This window comes from Bos indicus, chromosome 7 (genome assembly GCF_029378745.1).
Source record: "Bos indicus isolate NIAB-ARS_2022 breed Sahiwal x Tharparkar chromosome 7, NIAB-ARS_B.indTharparkar_mat_pri_1.0, whole genome shotgun sequence".
NCBI lineage: Eukaryota > Metazoa > Chordata > Mammalia > Artiodactyla > Bovidae > Bos > Bos indicus.
This window is the reverse complement of record NC_091766.1, coordinates 43971049-43986101: the sequence shown is the minus strand read 5'-3', so window position 1 is coordinate 43986101 and position 15053 is coordinate 43971049. Positions and strand designations below refer to the sequence as shown.

The following is a 15053-nucleotide window of genomic DNA, read 5'->3' as shown; positions in this document are numbered from 1 at the left end:
ATTAGAAGGGGTCCCAAGATGGCTGTGCCCCACTCCCAAGGCGTGTGGCTATTCAGGGTCACAGTGAGCTGCTGTGACTGTCTCCTGCCAATGGAACATGTGGCCTGCACTCTGGAGGAGGACCGCAGTGCAAGCTCCCTACAGCAGTGCACAGATACGAAGCGAGAGACAAAACCGAACAGATCTACATGTACTTCAGAAGCTGGAGTTATCAGCGTTCCTCGACATGATAAAGCCCATATATAACAAGTCCAGAGCTTACACCATACTCAGTGGTGAGAAGCTGAGAGCATTTCCTCTAAGATCAGGAACAAGACAAGGATTCCCACTCTTGCCCACTCTTATCCAAGAAGGTTTTGGAAGTCCTAGCCAGAGCAATCAGAGAAGAAGAAATGAAAGGGATTCATGTTGGAAAAGATGAAGTAAAACTGTCACTATTTGCAGATAACATGACGCTATACATACATTACCAGAAAACTACTAAAGCTCATCAATGAATTTGGTAAAGTTGCAGGATACAAAATTAATTTACAGAAAGCTGTTGCTTTTCTCTAACAATGAAATATCAGAAATTAAGGAAACAATCCCATTTACCACTGCACCAAAGACAAAATACCTAGGAATAAACCTACCTAAGGAAGCAAAGACCTGTAGGCCAAAAACAATGAGAGCCTGATGAAAGAAAATGAACACAGAAACATGCAAAAACATAGCATGTTCTTGCACTGGAAAAATCAATAGTTAAAATGTCCGTATTACCCAAGGCAACCTACAGATTCAGTGCAATCTCTTCCAAATAACCAATTGCATTTTTCATAGAACCAGAAGAAAAAATTTTAAAATTCATATGGAAACACAATCCTGAATAGCCAAAACAATCTTGAGAAAAAAGAACAGTAGAAATCAGAACACACTCATAACTTCACACACTACTACAGAATACAGTCATCAAAACAGTGTAGCACTAACAAAAAGACATGGAGCAACAGAACAGGCTAGAAAGACCAGAGAGACCCATGCACTTACTGTCAATGAATCTATGAGGCAAATGGACTTCCTTGGCAGTCCAGTGGTTAAGACTCTACAATTCCACTGCAGAGGGTATGGATTCAATCCCTGGTTGGGGAACTAAGACCCTGGATGCCATGCAGTGAGACTGAAAAATAAAATATGCTCCCCAGGTGGCTCTAGTGGTAAAGAACCTGCCTGCCAATGCAAGAGACTTAAAGAGACACGGGTTCAGTCCCCAGGTCAGGAAGATCCACTGGAGGAAGGCATGGCAACTCACTCTACTATTCCTGCTTGGAGAATCCCATGGACAAAGGAGCCTGGTGGGTTACAGTCCATAGGGTTGCAAAGAATCAGATGTGACTGAAGCAACTTAGCATGGATGCATATATATATATATATATATATATATATATGTATGTATGTATGTATGTATGTATGTATGTATATGTATGTATGTATGTATGTGAGGCAAGGATATACAATGGAGAAAAGACAGTCTCCACTAGTGATGCTAAGACCTGACAGCTAAATTTAAAAGAATGAAATTAGAACTTTCTCTAACATCACATATAAAATAAACTCAAAATGGATTAAAGACCTAAATGTAAGACTGGATAGTATAAAATCCCTAGAGGAAAACATAGGCATAACACTGACATAAATTGCACCAATAGCTCTTTTGGCTCCCCCTCTTAGAGTAATGGAAACAAAAGTAAAAATAAACAGATGGAAACTAAACTTAAAAGGTTAAGAAAGTCACTCTGTCATGTCCACCTCTTTGTGACCCCATAGTCTGTCCATCTAGTCAAGGCTGTGGTTTTTCCAGTAGTCACGTATGGATGTGAGAGTTGGACTAGAAAGAAAGCTGAGCGCCAAAGAATTGATGCTTTTGAACTGTGGTGTTGGAGAAGACTCTTGAGAGTCCCTTGGATTGCAAGGAGATCCAACCAGTCCATCCTAAAGGAGATCAGTCCTGAATATTCATTGGAAGGACTGATGCTGAAGCTGAAACTCCAATACTTTGGCCACCTGATGCAAAGTACTGACTCATTTGAAAAGACCCTGATGCTGGGAAAGATTGAAGGCAGGAGGAGAAGGGGCTGACAGAGGATGAGATGGTTGGAGGGCATCACAGACTCAATGGGCATGAGTTTGAGTAAACTCCAGGAGTTGGTGATGGACAGGGAGACCTGGAATGCTGCAGTCCATTGAGTCGCAAAGAGTCAGACACGACTTGAGCGACTGAACTGAAGTCTATAGCCCACCAGGCTCTTCTATCCATGGAATTCTCCAGGCAAGAATGCTGGAGTGGGTTGCCATTTCATTCTCCAGGTTAAAAGCTTTAGTACAGCAAAAGAAACCTTGAACAAAATGAATAGGCTGTCTAGCCTATGGATTGAGAGAAAACATTTGCAAACAAGTGACATATAAGGGATTAATTTCCAAAATATGCAAACAGCTCATACAACTCAGTATAAAAGAAAAAAAGGGCCCAATCAAAAAATGGGCAGAAGCTTTAAATAGACATTTCTCCAAAGAAGACATACATATGGCAAAAGGCACATGAAAAGATGCTCAACATCACTAGTTATTAATACTAGGCAAATGAAGATCAAAACTATGAGGTATCACGTCTCTGATCAGAATGGCCATCATCAAAAGGTCTACAAACAGTAAATGCTGGAGAGGGGGTGGAGAGAAGGGAACCCTCCTACACTGTTGGTGGGAATGTAAACTGTTGCAGCCACTATGGAGAACAATATGGAGAGTCTTCAGAAAACTAAAAATAGACAATCCCACCCCTGGTCATCTATCCAGATAAAACCATGCACCCCTATGTTCATAGCAGCACTATTCACAATAGCCAAGATGTGGAAGCAACCTAAATGTCCATCAATAGGTGAGTGGTTAAAGAAAATGTGGTACATGTATGCAATGGAATATCACTCAGCCATAAAAAGAATGAAATAATGTCATTTGCAGCAACAAGGATGGACCTAGAGATTATCATACTAAGTGAAGTAAGAAAGAAAGACAAACATCATTTCACTTATATGTGAAATCTAAAAAATAATACAAATGAACATATTTACAAAACAGAAACAGACTCACAGATGTAGAGAACAAACTTACAGTTACCAAGGGTAAGGATGAGGGGTAGGGATAAATTGGGAGTATGGGATTACCTACTTAAAGCACAGGAAACTATCTAGTATCTGTAATCTATAATAGAATAATCTGAAAAAGAACATAAGTGTAACTGAATCACTTTGCTGTACATCTGAAACTAATACAAAACTGTAAGTCAACTGTACTTCAAGAATAATTTATCTCCTGCAAAGCATGGTCTCTGGCTAAAGTGGAATCACACTGGAATCAATCACAGGATAAAAACAAGAAATCCCCAGATGTTTGTTAACCAACTCCTTGACATAAACATAGGCTGAAACAGAAACTATATGGAAATAAGGAGCTATTTTGAACTGAATGATACTGTGATTATAACATACCACAATTTGATGATCCCACTGAAGCAGAATTGAGAGGGATGTTTATACTTTATGCATAGACTGGAAAAGAAGGTTTATTTTTATTATTGTTGTTTGGTTGCACTGTGTTACTTGTAACATCTCAGTTCCCTAACCAGGGACGGAAACCAGGCCCTGATAGTGAGAGTGCTGAGTCCTGACCACTGAACCAACTGGGACCTCCCAATAATAAAAGTTTAAAATCCACGGTCTAAGCTTTCATCTTAAGACACTAGAGAGTTAACAGCAAGTTCCACTCAAAACAGGAGAAATAACAAAATAATGAGGCTGAAAATGAAGCAGAAAATGAATGAAATACAAACCGTCAGATGGCTCTTTGACAAAAACACAGCAAAATGTTTCTTTTTGTTCATTTTTTGTTGTTGTTCATTTGTTTTTAAAGAGAGATAACACATGACTAATACCAAAAGTGAGAAAGGGCCACCATGACAGATCCTACAGACATTCAGTAGATAGTAGAAGGGGTTCAATTTCTGGACAGGATATAGACTGATGTGGCAGACCACAGCTTTAGCTGGTTATAAAAAAACTAGAAAAAGAACAGACTCACTACAGGAATCATATATATGTACAGCCACAGTGGAAAACAGCATAGAGGTTCCTCAAAAAATTTGAAACAGAATTACATACTCTGGCCACCTGATGCGAAGAGCTGACTCATTGGAAAAGACCCTGATGCTGGGGAAGACTGAAGGCAAGAGGAGAAGGGGGTGACAGAGGATGAGATGGTTGGATGGCATCACCAACTCAACGGACATGAATTTGAACAAACTCTGGGAGATAGTGAAGGATAGGGGAGCCTGGTGTGCTGCAGTCCATGGGGTTGCAAAGAGTTGGACACAACTTAAGTGACTAAACAACACCAACCAGCAATCCCAATTCTGGGTATTTATCCAAAGGAAATAAAATCAGTTGTATTAAAGAGACACTCGCACCCATGTTCGCTGCAGCACTATTTACAACAGCCAAGACATGGAAACAACCTCAGAAACAAAGAAAATATGATATATATGTTGCAGATACATTATAATCACATTATTTAGTTAGAAATCATTCCTAATTTGCATACAGCAGAAATACACACATACGCATTATTCAGCCTTAAAAAGAAGGAAGTCTTCTTGCAATTTGCAACAACTTGGATGAACTTGGATGACATTGAGTGAAGACACAGAAAGATTAACTACCGTCTGATCTTGCTTATGTGTGGGACATATTAAAGGTGAAATCACAGAGTTCAGTTCAGTTGCTCAGTCGTGTCCAACTCTGCGACTCCATGAACCGCAGCACGCCAGGCCTCCCTGTACATCACCAACTCCCGGGGTTCACTCAGACTCAACGTCCATCGAGTCAGTGATGCCATCTAGCCATCTCATCCTCTGTCGTCCCCTCCTCCTCCTGCCCTCAATCTTTCAGGGTCTTTTCAAATGAGTCAGCTCTTTGCATCAGGTGGCCAAAGTATTGGAGTTTCAGCTTTAGCATCAGTCCTTCCAATGAACACCCAGGACTGATCTCCTTTAGGATGGACTGGTTGGATCTCCTTGCAGTCCAAGGGACTCTTAAAGTCTTCTCCAACACCACAGTTCAAAAGCATCAGTTCTTCGGCGCTCAGCCTTCTTCACAGTCCATCTCTCACATCCATACATGACCACTGGAAAAACCATAGCCTTGACTAGACGGACCTTTGTTGGCAAAGTAATGTCTCTGCTTTTGAATATGCTATCTAGGTTGGTCACAACTTTCCTTTCAAGGAGTAAGCATCTTTTAATTTCATGACTGCAGTCACCATCTGCAGTGATTTTGGAGCCCAGAAAAATAAAGTCAGCCACTGTTTCCCCATCTATTTGCCATGAAGTGATGGGACCAGATGCCATGATCTTCGTTTTCTGAATGTTGAGCTTTAAGCCAACATTCCTCTTTTTCATTCCTCTTTAACTTTCACAGAGGCAGAGTGTAAAACAGTGATTGCCAAGGGCTGGGGCTATGGAAAAGGGAGATGCTGGTCAAAGGACACAAACTTTCAGTCATAAAATGAGTAAGTTCAGGGATCTCAACTACAGCATGATGACCGCCGTTGATGATACTGTATTTTACACTTGAAACTGGCCCAGAAAGTAGATCTCTCATCACACACACAAAAAAGTAACCACGTGAGGTGATGGATGTGGTAATTACCTTGACTGTATGCGTCTGTATATTAGATCATCGCATTGTATACCCTACATTATAATAATTATATATAATTTAAAATATATCGATGAAACATGGATGCTAAGAAATCGAGAAGAACTAGATTCCAGTGAGGAAAGAGCCCCTTCCAGGTGAGTGGCCCCCAGCAGCCTCGGAGGAACTGGGCACTGCTGGGGCCGTATGGGCTGGTGGGACAGCCCGGACCCTGGAGGGGCTAGAAGCACTGCCCAGGTTGTCTCCTATGGGACCTTGCCTTGCGCTGGGTGGGGAGTGCGTGGGGGTGAAGAGGCAGAGTGAAAAAAATGTTCTTTTTCTGCTATCACGCAGGAGTCGCAGGTCAAGACAGTGAACGTCAGGACACCTGGACTAGAAAGGAAGCTAACTTGGGGAAGTGCAGCCAGTCAGCCAGCTCAGCTCCTGTAAGGGCCCCACCCCCCACTGCTCTCTGGTGCAGATCTATCTGGCAGATCATCCTCATACAGTGCTTGGGATGTGGTAAAAATTTTGATACAATGAAGGAGGAAAATGTTATCTGAAATGAAGAAGGAACAACAGCTGGTAGGAGCAGACCTACAGGGGACTCAGATGTTGAAGTCAGTTGTCAGGGATTTTAAAAATTTCTGTAATGAATCTGTTAAAGAATATAGAGGAAAACAGCAGGAGGTTGAAAAGATGGAGGATTTCAACAGAGAAATGGAAACTTTACAAAGAAAGAAAAGGAAGTTCTGGGACTAGAAAATACTTAAGCAAGATTTAGAGAATGTGGGCAGCTTACAGGCAGACACAACAGAAGGGGGATGGATGTCTTTGAAGACAGGTCGAAATTACCCAAATGGAAGCCCAGAGGGAAAAATCAGGGGAAACAGGCGGAGTGCGAGAGACCTGTAGGATCACATGGAAGTCCTACATACAGGCAACTGGATTCCTGGGGGGAAAAATAGAAAACATGAGCAAAACAAATATCTGGAGAAATAATCATAAGAAATTTCCCCAAACTGATGAAAAATATCAACCCACAGATCTAAGAAGCTCACCAAATGGTCAGAAGGATAAGTAGAAAACTTGTCATACAGATCAATAAAAAACACACAAACCAATCAAAAAATGGGCAGGAAAAAAAGACCTACGACATTTCTCCAAAGACAACATACAGATGGCCAACAAGCACATGAAAAGATGCTCAACATTCCTAAGTATTCAGTTCAGTTCAGTCGCTCAGTCGTGTCCAACTCTTTGTGACTCCATGAATTGCAGCATGCCAGGCCTCCCTGTCCATCAGCAACTCCCGGAGTTCACTCAGACTCACATCCATTGAGTTGGTGATACCATCCAGCCATCTCATCCTCTGTTGTCCCCTTCTCCTCCTGCCCCCAATCCCTCCCAGCATCAGGGTCTTTTCCAATGAGTCAACTCTTCGCATCAGGTGGTCAAAGTACTGGAGTTTCAGCTTTAGCATCATTCCTTCCAAAGAACACCCAGTACTGATCTCCTTTAGAATGGACTGGTTGGATCTCCTTGCAGTCCAAGGGACTCTCAAGAGTGTTCTCCAACACCACAGTTCAAAAGCATCAATTCTTCGGCGCTCAGCTTTCTTCACAGTCCAACTCACATCCATATGTGACTACTGGAAAAAACATAGCCTTGACTAGACGTCTGGACCTTTGTTGGCAAAGTAATGTCTCTGCTTTTTAATATGCTATCTAGGTTGGTCATAACTTTTCTTCCAAGGAGTAAGCATCTTTTAATTTCATGGCTGCAATCACCATCTGCAGTGATTTTGGAGCCCCCAAAAATAAAGTCTGACACTGTTTCCACTGTTTCCCCATCTATTTCCCATGAAGTGATGGGACCAGATGCCATGATCTTCGTTTTCTGAATGTTGAGCTTTAAGCCAACTTTTTCACTCTCCACTTTCACTGTCATCAAGAGGCTTTTTAGTTCCTCTTCACTTTCTGCATAAGGGTGGTGTCATCTGCATTATCTGAGGTTAGTGATATTTCTCCCGGCAATCCTGATTCCAGCTTGTGCTTCCTCCAGCCCAGTGTTTCTCATGATGTACTCTGCATATAAGTTAAATAAGCAGGGTGACAATATACCACCTTGACGGACTCCTTTTCCTATCTGGAACCAGTCTGTTGTTCCATGTCCAGTTCTAACTGTTGCTTCCTGACCTGCATACAGGTTTCTCAAGAGGCAGGTCAGGTGGTCTGGTATTCCCATCTCTTTCAGAATTTTCCACAGTTTATTGTGATCCACACAGTCAAAGGCTTTGGCATAGTCAATAAAGCAGAATAGATATTTTTCTGGAACTCTCTTGCTTTTCCGATGATCCAGCAGATGTTGGCAATTTGATCACTAGAGAAACACAAATCAAAACTACAATGAGGTACCATCTCATACTAGTCAGAATAACATGAAAATGTCTACAAATAACAAATGATGAAAAGGATCTGGGAACCCTCCTACACTGTTTCTGGGAATGCACATTGGTGCAGCCACTGTGGAGAGCAGTATGGAAGTTCCTTAAAAAAAGAACTTCCCTGGCTGTCTAGTGGTTGGGAATCTACACACCAGTGCAGGGAACACTGGTTCGATCCCTGGTCTGGGAGGATCCCACATGCCAAGGGGCAGCTAAGCCTAAGCACCACAAGTACCGAGTTCAAGCTCTAGAGCCCATGCTCCACAACCAGAGAAGCCACCACACCACAACCAGAGAGCAGCTCCCACTCCCACAACTAGAGGAAGCATGCACAGCCCAATACATAATTAATTAAAAAAAAACTAAAGAAGAGCTGCCATTAGATCCAGCAATTCCACTGCTGGGCGTACCTCCAGACAAAACTCCAATTTGAAACGATACATGTACCCCAATGATCATAGCAGCACTATATAATAGCCAAGCCATGGAAGCAACCTAAATACCCACTGAGAGAGCAACGGATAAATAAGATGTGGTACAACTGGCTATACCCGAATACAAAAAAGTTTTTGGTGTTAAAAAAAAAAAAATGCCATAAAAATAAAGATATGGTACATACATACAGTGGAATACTACTCAGCCATAAAAAGGAATGAAATAATGCCATTTGCAGCAATATGGGTAGACCTAGAGATTATCATAATAATCGAAATAAGTCAGAGAAAGACAAATACCATAAGATGCCACATATATGTGGCATCTAAAATATGACACTGATGAACTTATTTACAAAACAGAAATAGACTCAAAGAAAACAAACTATGTTCATCAAAGGGGATGGAGACTGATGGAGAAATAAGTTAGGAATTTAGTATTAACAGATACACAGTGGGATATATGAAACAGATAACAAGGACCTACAGTATAACACAGGCAACTATATTCAGTATCTTGTAATAAACTATAATGGAAAAGAATCTGAAAAAGAATACTTATGTTTATATATATACACACACACATATAATTGAATCACTTTGCTGGTACATCTGAAACTAACACTAAATCAACTACTCTTTAAGAAAACAACAAACCTCACATCTGAATCAAATAAATTTAAAACTAAGATAAAACGCACACAGGACAAGAAAGGACACATTCCTTTGAAGGAGACAGTGCCCACTCAACTCTCACTGGGAATGATGGAGCAGCATCTTCAAAACGCTGAGGCCAACAAAGTCACACCCAAGCCACCTGCCGAACCAAAGTTCCATTCCCAGCAAAAATACCTCCTGCTGATGCAGGTGAAATAAAGGTATTTTCAGGCCACCAAAAGGTGGGAGAATTTGCTGCCAATGAACTCACACCATGGGCATTTTATAGGAAGCTCTTCAGGAACTCAGAGAGAACCTCTGGTAGATCTGCAGGAAGCCTGACCATGTGGGTAAACACACAAAACTCTTTTAAAAATGTGACTGAAAGACTTGACCATATAAAGCAAATATGACTACAGGGGAATCATGGGCTTATATAATGTCAGAAGTACAATAAATGGTAAACAGCACAAAGCAGGTCTAAGTGGGAATGGGCCAACAGCATACAGGTGGTCTTCTGTTCTGCAGTTGTTCCCTGTTTATAACAAAAACTGCCCTGTGAACCAACGCCTCTAGGGCTCCATCACCACAGGGCTGGGCTGGCCTCCTCTGCCTGCCCTCCTGACAGCACCATTTCCACTTCCCCATGACACAGAGATGGCCTCCATCACCCCACTCCCCCATGCCCAGTCAGGCAGAGCTGACCTTGAGGCCTCAGGGCTGAAGAGACGCCTAGGACACACATGGAAGCCTCGGCTCAGGGTTGTTTCACCAGCTTCCAAAAAGGCTGCAATGCCAGATCTTCCGGCCTGGGAGTACGATGCTACAACTTCGCCCTCAGGCATGATTAGTCGTCACCTTTAAAACCCAGCTGTCTTGTGAGGACATGTCTTGTGGGTGACTGTCCTCTAACTCACAGTGGAGACTCCAGGCTCTACCTGGAAAAGTTCCCTTCAGCAGCAGTTTTTTTTTTAATAATTCATTTTTATTTTCAGCTGTCCTGGGTCTTCAATGCCTTGCGAGGGCTTTCTATAGCTGCAGTGCGTGGGTGCTTTGCATTGCAGTGGCTTCTCTTGTTGCAGAGCGTGAGCTCTAGGGCACATAGGCTTCAGCAGTTGCGGCTCCTGGGCTCTAAAGCACAGGCTCAGCAAGTGTGCTTAGTTTGCAGCTCACAGGCTTAGTTGCTTCAGGGCATGTGGGATCTTCCTGGAGCAGGGATGGAACCCGAGTCCCCTGCATTGGCAGGCAGTTCTCTGGCTGCTCACTGCCAGCGTTCTCTTCACGCCCTTCTTCTCCTCCCCAAGCCTTTTCTCTGATCTTCCTTGGAGCCTCACGCACCTTAACAGTTTACTCTTTGTTTCTAAATGAAAATTTCACTTATTTTTACCTTTGCTTCCCAAATCTGATTGGCTGGTTCTGGGTCCGGTTTTTGTGTCTGTCCTTCATGTTTGAATTTCTGATCCTAGGTGGTTTCACATCTTCCACTGCTAGGAGAGTCTTGTCCGTCTCAGGTCCCATGTTACATTCTGGGGAGCCTAGGGCTCCCGGCTGTGGGGATGCGGGACCTCTACCCATCTTAGCTGGCTGCTCCCAAGGCCCGGCAGGGGTGGGCGGGAGGCCAGGCTCTGGAGAGGCTGGGCACATTACTTATTTCATGGGCAGGACATTGCATGCCTCGGGGCTTCCTCATGTTGTCGTCAGTGACTTGGGGTCCCTGTGAAGCTGCTCCAGGAGCCGCTACAATCTGGGTCAGGCCAGCGTCAGAGGGCAGCATGGCCGGATCTTAGTGAGGGCCCACCTCCTGGCCTGCAGACGGCTGCCTTCCTGCTGTGTCCTCCAGATCAGTGGTCATTCTTCATCTCTGTATAGGGACCCTGGCCCCATCCTGGGGGCCCAATCTCCTAAGACCAACCCCACTGAGGGTTTGGCGCAAACTCTAGGCCCCCAAGAGGGCGTTTCCTCAGCCATCCCAGGGCTCCTTGCTTTACTGCAGGTTTCACTGGAGACCCAGCCATCCAGACACTGGCTGAGGCCCTTCTGCTCCTGGAAGGGAATCCGTCTGAGTGGGGGTTTCAAGTGGACTTGTGTAAACTGGGGCAAAGTTCCCCACTCTTTACGTTTGTATTTGTGGCTCCTCTATTCTCACTGTTATGTAGTTAACTGATTTTCCACTTGCCCCATATAAACCAACCCGGTTCTTATCTCCACTTCAGTTCTCTTACCTTGTTTCCCACCTCCGTTTCTTCTGAGCAGGGCGTTGCTACTCCCTGGCTCCCTCCCCAAGTCGTGCACCTCCTTTCCGGACACCCAGTGGTGCCTGTCCCTTCCCAGACACACCCCTCTGACAGACTGGACACCACGCTGGCAAGTGTTTTCATTTTCCTTTATTTTTTTTAAAAAAGCCCCTAAGTTCTATGGCTTCCAGGAAGCATCAGAGAAACGGAAGTGCCATTTCTGTACACTTTGTAAAGCCAGACCTAGACGCACGCACCGCGAAGACGCCCCAGCTGCTCTGCCCGCAGCTCGCAGCCCCAGGGGACCACTGGGACCGCACTGACGGGGCTGCCCGCTCCACACACACCTGCGGGGCTCAGACGGGCTTTAAGGCGCTTGTCTCCAGGCTCGGCCGGCAACGCGGAGCGACACAAAAAGCCCACACACGCGCCGCCCACGGGCCTCGAGGTGGCTGCCCCCAGCCCAAGTTCAGGCCGGCGGCTCCACCGACAGGTGCACAGGACCCCTGAGGGCCGCGCCTGCCGGCCCAGGCTTTGGTGCAGCATTGTGGTTGGGGGCCGCCCCCACCCCGCCTTCCCTTCCAGTCTGGGGAGGCCCAGGGCGGGCTCACCCCCGGCAGCAACGCCCCGCAGCGCCCCCTCGAGAAAACGGCCTTTGGATCGAGGGAGACAAGCTGGACTTTATGACACTAACGGGCAGGCGGCGGTGCCGGCGGCCGCTCTACTCACTCAGCAGACGCGGGCGGGGGCGCAGGGCAGGGCAGCCGCTGTGGTTTCTCTTTTCCTTGTTTTAAATAGTTAATGCTCTCGGAGGGGAGGACTAGACACAGGTGTAGAAATCTCGGCCAAAGTCTTATGTGAAGGTCGTGACCCGGCGCAGGGGGCAGCAGTGCTGCCGGCCTGCAGTCTGCGTCCGGCTGTGGCCAACGCGGCCATGGACAAGCTGGCCCCGGGGGGCTGCAGCGGGAGGATTCGGGGGTCACTGCCCTGGGGTCACTTGTGTCGCTGTAGCGATTTTCTCTTTCTCCTTTTGAAGAAACAGCAGCACCTGGAAGGGGGACGCAAGGCTGGAAGGGGGCACAAGCTGCGGAAGGGGTGAGGGTGGAGGAGGAGGAGAAGGGTGAGGACCCAGGACATCCCTGCTTCCCGTCCCTGCCTCGGGCCTTACTTTGTGTCGTCAGCCACCTCCACCTCTGCAGGGGCTGTGATGGGGGCGTTGGAGTGCCCGGCGGTGGGGTCGTCGGCATTCAGCTCCCCGTTGGTGGAGTTAAGTGCCTGCGGGGGGCGGGGGTGGGGAGTCATGTAGGCCCCGCCTGACACCCCCACCCCCCTACACACACACACTTTGGTGCGGTCCTTGGCCCGGCACTCACCTGGTTTTTGCTGTAGAGCAAGGCTTTCTCTCGAACCTGAGGCTGCGCGGGCAGGTCAGAGTGAGCCGTGCCGATGGGCGTGGGCTGCAAGGGAGCCAAAGGCAGCTGAGGCTCAGCTGGGGGCCCCTACCAGCCACTCTCACCTGCCAGGGGCCCCTCCCGTGCCAGCCCCCCTCCCTCCACGTACCAGGGGCTTCCCGGCCCAGTCGTACTCGTAGTCAAACACGAAGCCGCTGCGGTCAAAGAGATCGGTGAAGAGCTTGCGCAGGTAGTCGTAGTCCGGCTTCTCGAAGAAGTCTAGGCGCCGCACGTAGCGCAGATAGGTGGCCATCTCCTCTGCAGACACCAACAGGGATAGTGGAGGCCCGGGGCGGGGGCACCGGGCAGGGGTCTGCAGAGCACGGGGGCGGGGGTACGTGGGGAGACGATTCTCACCTGGGAAGCTCTCACAAAGCACCTCGATGGGAGTGGCCCGCTTTGTGTCCCCGATCTTCTGGTAGCGTTCCTTGAGCGTGTCGGCCTGCGGGGGAGTGCAGTCAGCACCTTGGCCCCCCCGCCCACCCGCGGGAGACCTCCCACCTGCCCACCCGGCCTGACCCACCCACCTTGAGCCCCTGCCAGGGTAGGCTGCCGCGCAGGAAGTACATGAACATGTGGCCCAACGCCTCCAGGTCATCACGGCGACTCTGCTCTGCGGGGGACAGCAGGTCAGCTTGGCCCTCCCAACCACCATCCCCTGCCCGGCCCACACTGCATTCACTCACCCTTGCCCAGGTGCGTGTTGATGCTCATGTAGCGTGCCGTGCCTGTCAGGCTCTTGTGCTCACGGTACGGGATGTGCTTCTTGGTCTCGGGGTCGATGTACTCCTTGGCCAAGCCGAAGTCGATGATGTGGATGGCATGCTGCCGCTTCGTGCCCGGCCGCCCCACTAGGAAGTTCTCTGGCTTCACATCGCGGTAGATTAGGCTCTTGGTGTGCACGTACTCCATGCGCGTGATCTGCCGGTGCGCGGGCGGTAGGTGGGCCTCAGCCCGCCCTCTGCGCCCCCCACTTCCGCCCCACCCCGCCCCTTCCGCCCCAGCCCGGCCCGCACCAGCTGGATGGCTATCATGAGCACCGTCTTGAGCGTGAACGTGCGGTCGCACAAGTCGAACAGGTCCTCTAGGCTAGGCCCGAGCAGCTCCAGCACCATGGCGTTGTACTTCCCGCACGGGCCGAAGTAGTAGACCTGAGGGACGCCCTCTGCGGATGGAGGACACAGACTAGCGCGGTGCCCAGGCGGGCTCCCCCGGTTTCCCCACGCCCGGCCCCGGGGTACCTGCGGCGCTGAGCTGCTTGTAGAAGCGGTACTCCAGGTGCAGCTGCGGCGCCCGGGACTTGATGGGCTCCTGGGAGGGACGAGAGGACGCATGGGCGGCACGCAGGGCGCAGGCCTGCCCTCCTCCCGCCCCGACCCTGGCCAGGTCCATCGGGACAGCTGCCGCTTGGGGCTAGGGGCAGGGCTTGGACTCACCAATTTGATAGCTACGTATTCATTTGTATAGAGATTCTTTCCTGTGGGAGAAGCAGCACGTCAGGCCCGCGGGACTTCCAGCCCACGAGACAGCGCACCACCCACCCCTCCAAGGGGCATCTCCTGTTCCCCTCACAGCCCTCCTTATGCTTGTCCCCTCCTTTCCCGGTCTGGGAGGGAAAAGGATGCCCGCAGGGGCTCCCCCCGGCTGTGAGCACCCCCACCCATCCCCGTCCCCAGGCCAACCCTGTATCCGCCCACTGGGGGCTGCTCCCCTGTCCTCAGCGGGATCCTTCCCGCCAGCACGCCCACGCACTCCAATTTCTCCCATCTGGAAGAGTGAACACAGAACAGAGTCCTGGTGACCCCAAGGCCTTCTTTAGCTCCGGAGACCTGGAGGAGACATCCATACCACCCCACGCCCCGTCTCTGTCCCCAGATGCTCTCTGAGCCCCCATCCACCAAGCCATCTGACCAGCACTCTCCCCTCTCAGTTCTAGGGACCCTCGAGGGCGCCCCCCAGCCCGCGCCCTGCCTGTAAGTCCAGACGTCTGTTGGACAAGCCCCACCCCCTCGCCGTGGAGCAAGGGTCCCAGGCCGAGCCCCTTCCCCAGCCTGAGGCTTGCCGCACAAAGCCGATCGGGAGGAAAGTAACCTGTATCCTTGGCTTAG

At 48.3% G+C, this 15053-nt stretch overlaps 1 protein-coding gene across 5 annotated transcripts in view; it reads right to left on the bottom strand.

Annotated features, from left to right (window-relative positions):
• Window positions 1-4544: 4544 nt before the first annotated feature.
• The window catches only part of CSNK1G2 (casein kinase 1 gamma 2), a 31335-nt gene continuing 20826 nt past the window's right edge, over window positions 4545-15053 (bottom strand). For 3 of the 5 annotated variants that reach the window (XM_070793576.1, XM_019964896.2, XM_070793577.1), the window contains 10 exons: window positions 14382-14422; window positions 14187-14256; window positions 13962-14110; window positions 13632-13866; window positions 13473-13558; window positions 13303-13387; window positions 13055-13203; window positions 12868-12951; window positions 12663-12769; window positions 4545-12542 (listed from right to left, as the gene is read on the bottom strand). In XM_070793576.1, the coding sequence (XP_070649677.1) occupies window positions 12488-12542; window positions 12663-12769; window positions 12868-12951; window positions 13055-13203; window positions 13303-13387; window positions 13473-13558; window positions 13632-13866; window positions 13962-14060 (900 nt within the window). In that variant the 5' untranslated portion in view covers window positions 14061-14110; window positions 14187-14256; window positions 14382-14422 and the 3' untranslated portion in view covers window positions 4545-12487. Of the gene's footprint in view, window positions 12543-12662; window positions 12770-12867; window positions 12952-13054; window positions 13204-13302; window positions 13388-13472; window positions 13559-13631; window positions 13867-13961; window positions 14111-14186; window positions 14257-14381; window positions 14423-14627; window positions 14713-15053 lie in introns of those variants that run through there. The other 2 variants (XM_070793575.1, XR_011567668.1) reach the window with 2 other exon arrangements.